Source organism: Amaranthus tricolor, chromosome 3 (genome assembly GCF_026212465.1).
Source record: "Amaranthus tricolor cultivar Red isolate AtriRed21 chromosome 3, ASM2621246v1, whole genome shotgun sequence".
Taxonomy (NCBI): Eukaryota; Viridiplantae; Streptophyta; class Magnoliopsida; order Caryophyllales; family Amaranthaceae; genus Amaranthus; species Amaranthus tricolor.
The window spans coordinates 20,117,755-20,131,900 of NC_080049.1; the positions used below are offsets into that span (position 1 = coordinate 20,117,755).

At 29.1% G+C, this 14,146-nt stretch overlaps 1 protein-coding gene across 1 annotated transcript; it reads left to right on the plus strand.

The window, feature by feature from the left end:
• Positions 1 to 4,597: 4,597 nt before the first annotated feature.
• On the plus strand, positions 4,598 to 13,498 carry LOC130808702 (protein HOTHEAD-like). The gene is made up of 5 exons (XM_057674163.1): positions 4,598 to 4,793; positions 5,589 to 6,230; positions 7,975 to 8,363; positions 11,554 to 12,131; positions 13,178 to 13,498. The coding sequence occupies exons 1-5, from the start codon at positions 4,712 to 4,714 to the stop codon at positions 13,239 to 13,241; spliced, it is 1,755 nt and encodes a 584-aa protein (XP_057530146.1). The 5' UTR covers positions 4,598 to 4,711; the 3' UTR covers positions 13,242 to 13,498.
• The last annotated feature ends 648 nt before the right edge of the window (positions 13,499 to 14,146 follow it).

Genomic DNA, 14,146 nt, shown 5'->3' on the forward strand with positions numbered 1-14,146 from the left:
GTTAACATGGATTTTCAATAAATTTAGTGTACCTCTAGATGGTTTGCAGTTCCCAATGGGTCCTAACATGAAAATAGGTGATAAATGTTTACAAAATTTGCATCTAAAACTAAATGATGAAGGGATGATAATGCATGATTTAGAGGAGGTTGTTGAAGTTGGATCAGAAGAGGAAGGGGTAGAGGAGGAAAAGGAGAAATCAAGGAAGGAGGAAAAAGAGATGAAGGAGCAAGAACCTGTTCCCACTGACATCGTTGAAAAAAGAGAAAAAGGAGAACAGGATGGAGAAGCAAGTAAGGGGGAAACAGAAGAACAAGAGGACGCCCTGGAAGATAATGTTCATCACAATCTCTGCAGTGATTCAAGTGATGAAGAGATTGTGATAGCAATGAGGAAAAAGGCTAAGTTAATTCAGAGGAAGAGTAGGAGGTCAGCTTCGAAACGCAAGGCTACTATGATTGGTGAAACCACATCTAACACCATACCTGAGTCTACCTTTGTTAAACCTCCTTCTCCCAAGCCAACCACTCCACCACCACATCAAAATCCATCACCACCTTCATCACCTATTCAATTTACACCACCACCATCTCAGTCTTCACCAGGTACTGGTTGTGCAAATTCTGACTTTGTTCCTGCAGCTTCTTCAAACTTCATACTTTCCAAGCTCCTTGACCTACAGTCTCAATTTAATGCTTTTCAAGATAAAATTCGAGTCTCACTTGCCTCAATCGTTGATCAACTTACCCTGATGGAGAACCGTCTTGGTGCAAAGTTGGATACTGTTGAAGTGCAGACCGAATACATAGATGAAAAAGAGACTGCTCCTTGATTCCTCTTCCCATGTTTTTAATGATTTGTTGGCTCTAACATTTATCAAACAATTTCACTTTTGGTTTTGTACCATATGGGGTACAAAATTGTATTTGTTTTGTTGAACAACTGCTACAATTTTCTTCGTGTTTTTATTTCTGGTCTGTGATGATTAACTATATGCATATTTGGACTGCTTTTTATGGTGCTTGCTTTCGTTTACTGTTTCTTGTTTTCCTCAATGACAAATCTATATGGTTTGTGTTGTGGTTTGATACTCCCAATTCTTTTTGATTGATGACAAAAGGGGGAAGAGAATGCACAAACTTAAGAGTAGTCAGTCTCCATATCTTCTCCATATCTTTATTGATTTATATTGCTACCATAATGGAAGTTAATGTGCATAAGTGTGATGATTGTGATTATGAATGATTATGAAACCAGCTTAAATTCATCTGTGTTGTTAAGTTTATGAATACTTAGATAAGTGTTGTTCTGAATTTATTTTCTTCAAAGCTGTTACTTTTTATAATACTTATGGATTTGTGTTGTTAAGTTTATGAATACTTTGATCAAGTGTTGTTCTGAATTTGTTTTCTTCAAAGCTGTTACTTTTTATAATACTTATGGATTTGTGTTGTTAAGTTTATGAATACTTTGATCAAGTGTTGTTCTGAATTTGTTTTCTTCAAAGCTGTTACTTTTTATAATACTTATGGATTTGTGTGTTAATTTGGATTTCTGTTAATTTAATTTAACTGTTTTTGGAAAATTATTTGAAAACATATTTGATATTATGTTTTTAATATAGAGTAAATTGTTTTATGCATGCTTGGTAAATTATATTGTAACGAGTTGATTTGCTAAGTTATTTAGAGTTGCTTTAATCTCTAATACGCTCTAAAAATTTTGTTTTACTCTATTTTACTTAAGTTTGTTTATAAGTTTGTCTTCATCAAAAGGGGGGAATTTGTTGGCCTCTTAGGTTTTGATGATGACTTCACTTTTAAATAAACAAATATATTTTAGAGATTGTTTTGTAGGTGAATATCCAATTTTGTTGAAATCGTTGATGAAGCCTATGACTTGGTTCGTGGAAGTTGTACGTGTCTTAGAATATCCAAGAAGTTAGATAAATGCTTAGGACGTTAGAGGTAGACAGACGGTCTACTGTTCCCAAAGTTGACAATCTGACAGAAGTTGTAGATGGAGACAGTACACTGTTCCCACGACGCAGGTCTGAAGAAAACATCGACTGGAGAATTGCGAATTAATTATTTTCTGTTTTTAAGTTGATGTAACGGTTAAGAATTAAATTAATTGCATAATTAATTAATAAATTGGTTGGCAAAATTATTTTTAGGTTATCTAAAAATAGCCTAAGACTTATTCTTTTCTTTAGATGAGATCTCCTATTATTTAGGATCTTTTGTTTTAACTCCTATGCTATTTTTAGCTTGATGGAACCGTTTTCCTCTTTGAGCAAATGACAGCCGGACGTTTATTTTTTGGCAATTCCACTATCTTTTTCTTTTGAGAACGTGTAGGAAGTGGTAGGTGTGTCTAAGGTAACTGCTGGCTGTTCCCACTATAAATAGGAGGAACTTTGCTTAAACCTGGAATCCATCCAAGAGTGTCCATTAAGGGAGATCTATTAAGAAAAATATTTTCAGCTTTTCAATGCCAATTAATTTATTATATTTTTCTTAAAGCAATTATTTAATTTTTATCCTCTTGAGAAATTGGCCTTGTAAGGGTATTTATGTGTTTTGTTGTAACTAGACTTAAGGGAAGTCTAGGGGAATAGAGAAGCTTCAATAAAAGCGTGAGAAGAGAAAGAGAAGGAGAAAGAGAAGAGAAAGAGAAATAGGCCTACAGTAAAGAAGCTTCAAGTGAAGCAAATTGTTTTATGTGATTGTAATTGATTGCCTAAAGCATAGTGAGAATTTTGAAATCCCGGGGGGTCGTGGTTTTTCCTTCTTATTAGGCCAAGAAGGTTTCCACGTAAAATCTTTGTCTCCTTTTATCTTTTTCATTTTATGTTTAAGTTTTATTTTATTATATTTTCGCAAAAATTAGGGGAAAAAATCTTAAACATAATACACAACAATTCACCCCCCTCTTGTTGCATTCGATCATCTATTAGCATTTCTACAAAAAGAATCAAAAGGTATCTACATTTGTATTTACTTTCAACATCGCTTTTAGTACAATTTTAAAGTGCATAATGTTATAATAACCCAATAATAAGAGGTAAAAAGTTAATGACGTATGAATTGTGAATAAAATAGGGGTAAAATATAGAATTTTATAATTATTTTTTTTTGTCAAAAATGATAATGTTTTAAGTATTGTAAAACATCCAATACAGAAAAATGTTGCAATCAATTTAACGGAGGAAGTACAAGTAAAGATAAACTGGCCAACTTCCACCAAAAGTATGAACTCTCAATTCGCATTGTTCTTGCTATGTCTGAATGGAAGGCAATTCACTATAAGCATTTCATACATACACCATAAGTAACATGGTAACAGGGTTTTTAAAAAAAAATTATATTTAGTTTTCTTTTGTTTTAACAAAATATGACATAGTACATAGGTTACGGCCAATTACTCGGGTGCAATGTGTCCGAGCAAAAGTCCATTAAAATTTGAATTATTTAGGATTAGTCAATATATTGGATTATGGTAAGAAAATGAATAAAAAATTAAATTATTCTATATAAATTTTCTTACTTTCAAGTGCAAATGGCAACATTAACTATTGGAAAAAGTGTAGCACACAGATAAATTAAAACTCATAAAAATTGCATAAGACAATATAATTTTTACTACCATGAGTTTGCAATATTTATATTTTGATTGATCTTTTTGACTTTGTAATGATTTTATTTTATATATCATATTCATCATTTTTATTTTTAATTCATATCTACACATTCTTTCTTACTTTTAATCTCCATTGGAGCAACAGTGTGTGTTGCTGCAATTTTATAGAGGTACTTAGAGCACACATAATCTACTCTATTTTATACACCTTATACAATAGTTTTTTAGTCCCATAAATTAGCAACATAGAATATTAACAAAAAGACTAAAAGATAGTGGTAACATTTAAATCGTATGAATATGATTAAAAAGAAGATAAAATCAGAAAAATCTGTAGACAAAAATTTTAAAAAAAAAAAGTAACAAAGACATTATACAAATTGAAAATATAGAACGGACCCACAGTAAAAATGCTTGCAAAATTACAAGTACGCTGACATTGTCCTTCTTTGAGTGTTCAATATATTTTGTGATAAAATTGTGTAATGCATAAGATTGACATTGTCCTGTCCTACCGTAGAATTTTATTTTGAGAGAAGATCATACAAACTTCAATTATTTGGTGGAGCCTTTCTCAAGTAGTTTTCCGCTCACGCAAATAAATGCAATTTTTTTGGGTTACATCTACTAACTACTATACTTAAATTTTTTTATCAAATACTTAATCCATCTCTTTAAATTAGCTATATAAAATTTTCATCCATCTTTATTTTTTTATTATATATATTTTTTTTATAGTAGTACATAATTTTATTTACAAAATTCTTTTTCTCTTATCATCTGAATTATTGTTTTCTTTCACTTGCATTTTGTCTTAATTATTACGATTTTATATTAAAACTAAAAAGGTAAAATGATATTACAAAATCAAGAAATAAAAAGGTCATAAGTAGTAGTTCACTAGCATATATATTTTCACACAAACACTAGATGGCCCCATTACTAGAAGGGTTCGTGGAAGTTGGAAGTTGGGCATTAATCTTATGATTAGATTTTAGAATATAAAGTTATGTTGATACCACCAAATTCTATGTAGTAATTTGTAGCCACCAAAAAATAGCAAAAAGTCATGAATATGGAATCATGGAAGCTTATACTCTCTCTTCTTGGTGTCATGTCTTTATTCTTCTCTTATTGTTATTGTGATAAAGGTATGCGAGTATTATATGAATTAATAGAACATGTATATACTCATAGAATATTATGTATTAGTCTCCATACAAGTTTAAATTATATCTTAAACTTGTTTGAAGAAAATTTATATATTCACATATATACTCTTCAAGATATACCAGTTTTCTTTTTTCAATTTAAAAGCTATAAACTTAACATATAGGAGTATAAGATTTGTAAACTCCTAAGAAATTATTTTCAATAGAAATAATGTATTAATATGGGACCATATATGATTTTTTAGGCATTTTTTTTGGGGCGGGGGAATGAAACTTTTTATACTACATATATTTTTCTAATTTCATACTTTTTAATTTGTTATCTTGAATAATTCTTTCGTTATTAAAAATAAAAGGATTTAGACAATTCGAGTTATAGTTTACCTTCATATTAGTCGCTATTTTTTATAAGTAATTAATTTGACAACTCAACTAAATAAAATATAAATTAGTGACAATGTATATTCAAATTGAGGAAATTAGTGTCTAAGTGACAATTTGCAAGATTAACAAAAGTTGAAGTGAGAATTCACTTTTTTTTTCTTAAAAAAAAATAAAAAAATTACCTCCTATATTTCCGTAAAACTACTAAAATAAATATTTGTCATTTTTGATTTTTGTACCTTAGCTTATTCAAACAGCAAAGAAAGTACTCCCTATCTCTTACAAACTTGTAACACTTTCTAGTGGCTAGAGCTTTAACTTACAATAATAATTAAATTAAAATTTTTTAACTAAATTGTCTTTTTGTACCAAAAACAATACCATATGCAGCTCCAAACTACACTTTTATGAAGCTAGCAACACTCGCACCACAAGTCTCATACTACGACTACATCATCATCGGTGGCGGCACAGCTGGTTGTGCTTTAGCAGCCACCCTCTCCGAAAGGGCTCACGTCCTCGTCCTAGAGCGAGGCGGAGCCCCATACGGAAACAAGATCGTCGAAGAAATGAGTAAATTCGGAGCCAACCTGGACGACGAATCCGCGACCTCTTCAGCCCAGCCCTTCGTGTCCGAGGATGGCGTAGTGAGCTCCCGCGCGCGCGTTCTAGGGGGCGGCTCAGCGTTGAATGCAGGATTTTACACTCGGGCGAGCACAGATTATGTTGCGGAGGCTGGTTGGGAAGGTGCGCTAGTGAATGAGTCATACACATGGGTTGAAAGAAAGGTGGCGTTTAAGCCTCCAATGTTGCAATTTCAATCAGCTTTTAGAGATGGATTGGTGGAAGTTGGTGTTAAGCCGTATAATGGGTTTACTTATGATCATATAATTGGTACTAAGATTGGGGGGACTATATTTGATCATAATGGGAAAAGGCATACTGCTGCTGATTTGTTGGAGTATGCACATCCTAATGCCACTGTTGTTTATTTGTTTGCTACAGTTCATAAGATACTCTTTAAAACCAAAGGTAATTGTCCAAACCACCCTTTAATTTATTTTTACTATTTTTGTATTATTATTATTTTATTTGTGTCATTTTTTGGTTTTCATATTAATAGCCGATCTTGATCACTTTTTATGAGGTAACACTAATTTAATACAACAATTGAATATTGTGTGGGCTGAATATTAGGGCCCTTGTGGCCATGCGCAAAAGAGATTCATTTATATTTTATGTTAATTTAGGATGTAATTCAACAGTAATTGACTTTGAAATCACTTTATTCTTTTATGTTAATTAGTGGCTTTTAAATAAACCACTAAAATCATTAAATATCAAATTAAACTTGATTATTCTATTAGACGATTCAAGACATTGTTCGCTGTTAATAAAATAATAATTAATTAAGAGAAAATTCAATATATAAAATGTAGCAAGTGACTTATATAAGTGTATATTCCAATATAAACTAATAATAGTTAATTTCCATGCAATAAAAAAATTTAAATAAAATTTCAGTTGAACATATTTTTCTAGTTATACATTAGCAAGAAAATATAAAATAAGATTTAGGTGATAGGTGGGATTAAATACTCTAGATGAAAATTAGCAAACTTACATTTGTTTACATTTTAAACTGATAATAAAGTATGTAGTAAACAAATGTTACTTAAAACATACGTTTCCCAACCATGAATCATAGGATTACAGGAATACAGAGAATAAGATGTACCATTGACTGACGTAGATATACAACATAAAACCATAGATAAGTATCATAAATCTTGAAAATACTTTCTTTTAGGGACCATTTACAAATTTGGCCAAAAATAAAAATGGATAGAAATTTAAAGCATAGGGAGTTTCACTAAGTAAAATAAATTGCTTCATGTATTTAATTTTGTAACCTTACTTATTGCCTACAATTCAAGTAAGAGAATCCTAAATGTGAATAGAAACATGAGCTAAAACATTTTAATTGATTCGTCGGTGGATAAACTATTTAATACTAATAGTCAAATAGAATTTGTTTGTTGTCTGGGTGAGTTGAATTTCACTACTTAAAGTTTATTAGTAGTGAGTTGTTTATCCGGTATATAAATATAGCTAAGCTAAAAAACCTAATCTCTAATTATTTAGAGAATCGTGCTAGGCTATTATGATTTGGTTTATTGTAATAATTAATTAATTTGTTTCTCTCTATGCACAACTTGTTTAAAATGCATGTCTAATTGTAACTAAAAGTATAAAAAAAAACTATGTTTATGTAACATATGTTTCAAGGGAAAGACATCAATTACCTTGCTTAATAAACTTTATTTATTATGATGATTTGCATAAATATTTTTTTTTAATTTACAATAATTAATATAAATAAAAAAAATCATTATAATTAAGAATTTTCTTAAATGATGTTGGTTAATTATTAAGTTAATATCTCTTGATTAATGTCTTATGAGATAAGCTAGACAAACTGAAAAAAGTACTCCCTCTAATTTACTATTAATGTTACATTTGCATTATGCACTTTATCTAATGTACTTATTTAATCATTAATACCTCTAATTGTGCATAAGTAAAAATAATGAAAAGTTGATATAAATAATCCTTGCATTGAGACGAATAATACAAATCCCACTTGACTATGTTTTAACTTACAGATTAATTATAAAATACAAATTAAGAGTAAGAAATTAATCGGATGCAAAAAGCAAATGTCACATTACTAGTAAATTGGAGCGAGTATTAAACAAAAATATTGATGTGACAGGACAATATTCGAAGAGACCCAAAGCACATGGAGTGATATTCAGGGACTCAAAGGGAATAAAACACAAAGCATATGTAAAAGCAGGGAATATGAATGAGATAATATTATCAGCAGGTTCAATGGGAAGCCCACAATTATTGATGTTAAGTGGAATTGGGCCTGCAGCCCATCTTAAGGAACTTGGGCTTAAAGTAATGGTGGATCAGCCAATGGTAGGCCAAGGAATGACTGATAATCCAATGAATGCTGTAATAATACCATCACCAACCCCTGTTGAAGTTTCCCTCATCCAAGCTGTTGGGATTACTGACTTTGGTAGTTACATTGAAGCTGCTAGTAGTGCTAACTTTGCCAATTCCATTATTCACTCTCTTCCAACATCTTATAAGGTATTTACTCCATTTCATAATACTTCATAATACTTGCTACGTTTTACTTTTTATGCAATTCAATATGTAATTTTAAGCGTACATATTTTAAACTATATAGAATTAAAAATCACTCATAAAAACTGATATTATTGAATTATGTCAAAGACGATTCAAATAAAATTTCATTCAGCTATATTTCTTTTGACATATTAGCCATAATATATAAAACAATTTTAAAATACAAACTTTACCAATAAGTTTAATGTGACAAGTATTTTCTTCTTAATCATTTTTGCTTCTCAACTTTAGTTGTTAAACTGAATGTATTTACTTCTTAATCATTTTTGCTTCTTAAATTTAGTTGTTACACTGAATGTTAGTATCTTTTTTCCTGCACTAATTTGTTCTTTAATTTAAGAAACAGAATTATTTTTTTGCTGATTTTTAAATTAACTATTTATTATGTATTGACTATGAATTAAATATTACATTTAGAATTATGGATTATCTTAGTGATTGAAAGTTTTTCTTTTTGGAATAAGAATTTTAATGGCTTCTATAGAAATGATTGTTTCCTTTTCCAATTATTTGTAGATATTTCCAAGCTTACATCCAAAAAAAAAAGTAACATTTTGATTTTTTTTTTCAGTATTATAAATATTGATATTATCACTTAAATTTTTTTATCTCTAAATAGAGAATTGAATATGTAAAACTTAATTAAATCAACGCGTTGATGTTAGTTGAAATTATATAGAATAAATGTGACATCAACATATCCATATTAGGCCAAACGTGGGGCATGCGATATGTGACAAGAAAGTTGTTGTTAGGTTAGATGATTTAATTTAATTATGATGATTATTTTGCATTTGGGTGTACTTAAAAGTATGTATATATGAGTGTATTTTTGTACTCTTTTCCTCTTTACGTATATTTTTTTATGAGAAGATTCTGTCTAAATATTAATAATTAAGGAATAATTTAATTGTCGAATAATAGTACAATAATAGTAGAATTTGTATGAATGATATTTATAAAAGAAAAATACAAATATATAAATTAATAAAAATGATGGCAACATTTCTAAAAAAGAAAATATAATAGTAAATATAATAGGACTAACGAAGATGAAAAGTACGTAGCAAACTTTATAATTATCTAATGCTCTATTTATATTATTAGACTTAAGAGAAGTTTGTAGAAAGGTCAACATGATACGAATTTTAAAAGTTCAACTTATTAATTAATATGGAAGACTCTTGAGTATTATGAAATTATAAATTCATATATTTCAAGCCAAAAGAAATTGGATATATACTAGTTTAACTTTCGGAGCAAATGCACAAAATATCTTAATTTAATTATTATTTTTTTACAAGTAAACCTAATTTATTTGAATAAATTAAATGATACACTATAAATATATATATATATATATATATATATATATATATATATATATATATATATATATATATATATATATATATATATATATATATATATATATATATATATATATATATATATATATATCCTGTAAATATATCAATATAAATACATATATTTATGGCATGATATATTTTTATATCATCTTCAAAAATATATTGTTTAATATTAATGGAAAAAATATTTTCTGGTTTTGTTATTGGATATTAGTACGAAAATCCGTGCAATGCATGGATTTTTAAGTATCAAGATATGTAAAATATTAGATTTATAAATAATGAGTAACTATTATAGAGCGTCACTATCAGATTCCAAATTTCAATATCTAACGATTTTATGATAGACATTTAGATATATAAACATGCAAGTAATCATATATATTTAACCAAAAATTAAATTTTTATAAATATTTAATGGGGAAATTATCATTAATATCCCTGTATTTTTGCACTTTATCTTTGCTGTTTCTATGTTTTTTCGATTATCAATAGTACTCCTAGCATTTCATACTAATTACAACCGTAACGTTATTCAAGTTTTTTCCATTAAATCCTTTTAAAAACAAACCATGGTCAGTTTGTTATTTATTTACCTTAAACTGACTATGGTTTTTTTTAAAAGGATTTAATGGCAAGATAACGACAAAAACTTGAATAATGTCATGGTTGTAATTAACATAAAATGTTAGGGGTATCATTGATAATCTAAAAAACATAGGGGTGCCTAAAATAAAGTGCAAAAACACAGGGATACCATTGATAATTTCTCATATTTTATTTATATAATTTTTAAATATAATTCCAACTAACAACTAGAAGTTTTAAAACACCTCTTTGTACACGATCTTTATTTTATATATTTACTTATATATTTTTTCAAATTATTGCAAGTGAAATGTTTTATTTTTTGTTAATAATGAATTATTGTTTGACCAATTTCTTATATCAATTATTTACAAGATTATCAGATTTGACAAATAAAATAATTTCATTTTTGCATTTGATAATTTCCTTAAATATGCGTTCTTTATGTGTTAGGTTTAAAATTTAAAGTGTCAAATGTTTTAATATTCTAAATATTGCCGAAGTTGCAAAATTTCTTTACAAACGATATCAATTTAGAACTATTGTAGCATTCATAATAGTCGTCCTAGTGCTGTCATAAATTTCTTTTTAAATTTTTTTTTTCCTAATTTATTTTATCCTAGTTTTACTTTATTTAGTATATACTTAGACATTTATTTAGACCACTTAAACCTTAATATTTAGTTGGGCATTTAAAAGAGTGCCATGTCGAATTTGACAACTCCTTTAATTAGTTGTATGATTTAATTTCTTTACCCTTTCTGTACTTTTTGACGGAAAAATTTAAATGGATTGTAACATGTGATATTAAAATAAGTGGCTTTTATTTATATTATAGATCTTAAAATCTTACTCATGAGCTTAAGCTTTAAGTGTTTTAAGGGCCAAACTTGTGTAGTAAGATGCAAGCTTAGCTTGTAGATTTAGTTTCTCTCGATTCTTTTAGTTGCAGTAATCTCTCTTTTTGAGGATCTTTATTGAGTCGAGGGACTCTTTAGCCGCATCCTTTTTTATGGTATGAGTTGCCACCTTTCTTCCCGCTGCAGACCCTAAATATAAATTTTGTGTGAAATACACTGAATACGATGATGATAATGATAATGATAATGAAGTTGATGGTGGTGGTGTGTCAGAAACAAAGTTAATTTCTGAAGGTTTGATTTCATATGCAGACTAGCCAACCCTCAAGCAACCAAGACAAACATGAAAAGACTCGACTAATAAATGGTAAAAAAGAAATGATAAACTCAGATTCAGGAGATGAAACCTTATATGCAGGCCTAATTCTTGAGAAAATCATGGGACCACTTTCTTCAGGGCACCTTTTACTTAAGACCATAAACCCTAAAGACAACCCTTCTGTAACATTCAATTACTTTAAGGAAAAGGAAGATCTTATAAGGTGTGTTAAAGGTATGGAAACCATAGTAAAGGTCATTAATTCTAAATCATTCTCGAAATTTCGATACCCGGAAATACCAGTGGAAGATCTCTTAACCACCATGCTCAGCCTCCCCTTAAATCGGTGCCAGAGACCGGCTAACGACACCGGGGAATTTACTACGCTTGAGCAGTTTTGTAAGGATACGGTAATGACAATATGGCATTACCATGGAGGTTGTCAAGTTGGTAGAGTGGTTGATAAAGATTATAAGGTTTATAATGTTAGTGGTTTAAGGATTGTTGATGGTTCTACTTTTTATGCTTCTCCTGGAACCAATCCTCAAGCTACTGTTATGATGCTTGGAAGGTATGCTTTCACTTTCTTTCCCTCGATTTATATACGTTTGTGTCGAAAATTACATTCAACAACAACGTTTTAACTCAGACGGAGATTTTATGTCTTAAAAGTTATACATAATTTCATTAATTGACTTAAAACTTCACATTAAAAAAATATAAAAAGGCTACTTAATCAAAGTAATATAATAACTAAAAATCATTAAACTTAATAAATACATCTCATTTAAGAATTTATGTTATTTGTTTTATTTAGGCCTACTTGTTGTCAGGATTATTATAGGGCTTGTAACTCTATTCTAGCACTTTTCTTAAACTTAGATTCAAGTTAATACATTAGTACACAAATGAGACTACCAATTTAAAGTGATCAGTTACAATAATTGACTAATTATATGATCCGTCTTATAGTGAAACGATTTCATACAAGACGAACTGAACAAATAAATCAAGCCAATATGAGAAGGGCCCAAAAAGAAACTAAGCAAACTTGTGGCCCAAACAGAATACCTATGGCCTAAACTTAAAACATGTATATTAGTTATGGACATTTAGCCAGATACCCACAATTTTTTCTTCTACATCATCTTTCTTAAAATATTACTTCTTAAAAAAATTTCAATGTTGTCGGCTCGGATACACATTTAGATATCGTCTCATTTGAGAATATGAGTTAGAGATTTTATGACCAATGCAACTTTACCTTCTACTTTTTTTATTTGATTCGTGGTAAGTTAGAGAATCTTTACATACAAAGAGTGAGGAAATTCAATCATTTCCGTAGCTGGTCAGAACGAATGCCATAAGGGTGAAAGATTGATGTCTAATATGTCGAAAATAACTACTTCTATATGCGAAAGTTTTTGAGATCAATAACACAATTTATGTTATATCCTTAAATAAGTTCTCTCTATATTCAGTAACCTAAAGTAAATATATAATTAGACGAAAAATACTTAAGTTTTCCGTTATTATGGCAATTTCGAAGAGATAAAAAAATAAGTTGCAAAATAATTAAAAAGATAAATTAAATTATTTACTTTTTATTACATGCAGATACATGGGGCGAAGGATTTTGGAAGAGAGAAATGCAGCATCGAAGCATGCGATTGGTGAATAACACGAATTTGTAATTTCCATGAGAGTGGAAAAAGTCCATATTTATAATAGATAACCAATACTAAATTTGAACTCTGTAGTTTAAGAACTTCAAATTTTATAAGTTCAATTTGTGTTCTTAAAATTGATTCTAATAATTTTATATATAAATTAGTTGATAAATAATGTTCACTTCATTTTTTATTCTATGAATTAATTGTTATAAATATAAATATAATGTAAGCATCTATATTTTAAACAAGTTCTTTAGGAGGAAAACCGTAATGTTAGGTTGTTCTTATGTCGCTTCAAGCAAAAATTTCAGTAAGAATAAGTTCAGGAAAAACATAAATTTATTTCAACAATAAGTTACTCTAGCAAAAAAATTTTATTTTTATTTTTTTTTAAAAAAAGAGCAACCACAGGTAGAATTTTTTGTATCACAAGTTGGTGTACGAGGCGGTCTGAGTTCTGACAGTGAGATACGCCTCAAGTATAGGTTACTTGTTTTGAGAATGTCATTCTAATTGATGTCAGAAAAATAGCGGGATTTGTATAAAGATTTATTAAGCAAGTACAAGATTGACTAAGATTTAAAGATTATCTAACGCAGTTTGATTAATCAATCTGAAACTCAAATCTTTATGCATGTCCATTGACGTTTAATGACTTGGATCTACTCCACCCAACTAGAGTTGAATTTGGAAAGGATTTATTTTTGTGGATTATATGATAGGTTAATTTGGATTTTTGAACCAATGGGCCCATTTAACTTAGCAAAGCTAATACCAAGTTTGAAAGATGGATGTGCTAGGAAGTATGGAAGGTTGAGGTTTGAATTATTTTAAGTGGTTGCCTAGAATGAGGGTATTAGGGGTAAAGAATAAAGGTGTAAATATTTCAAAATTTTTTATATGTTTGGATTAA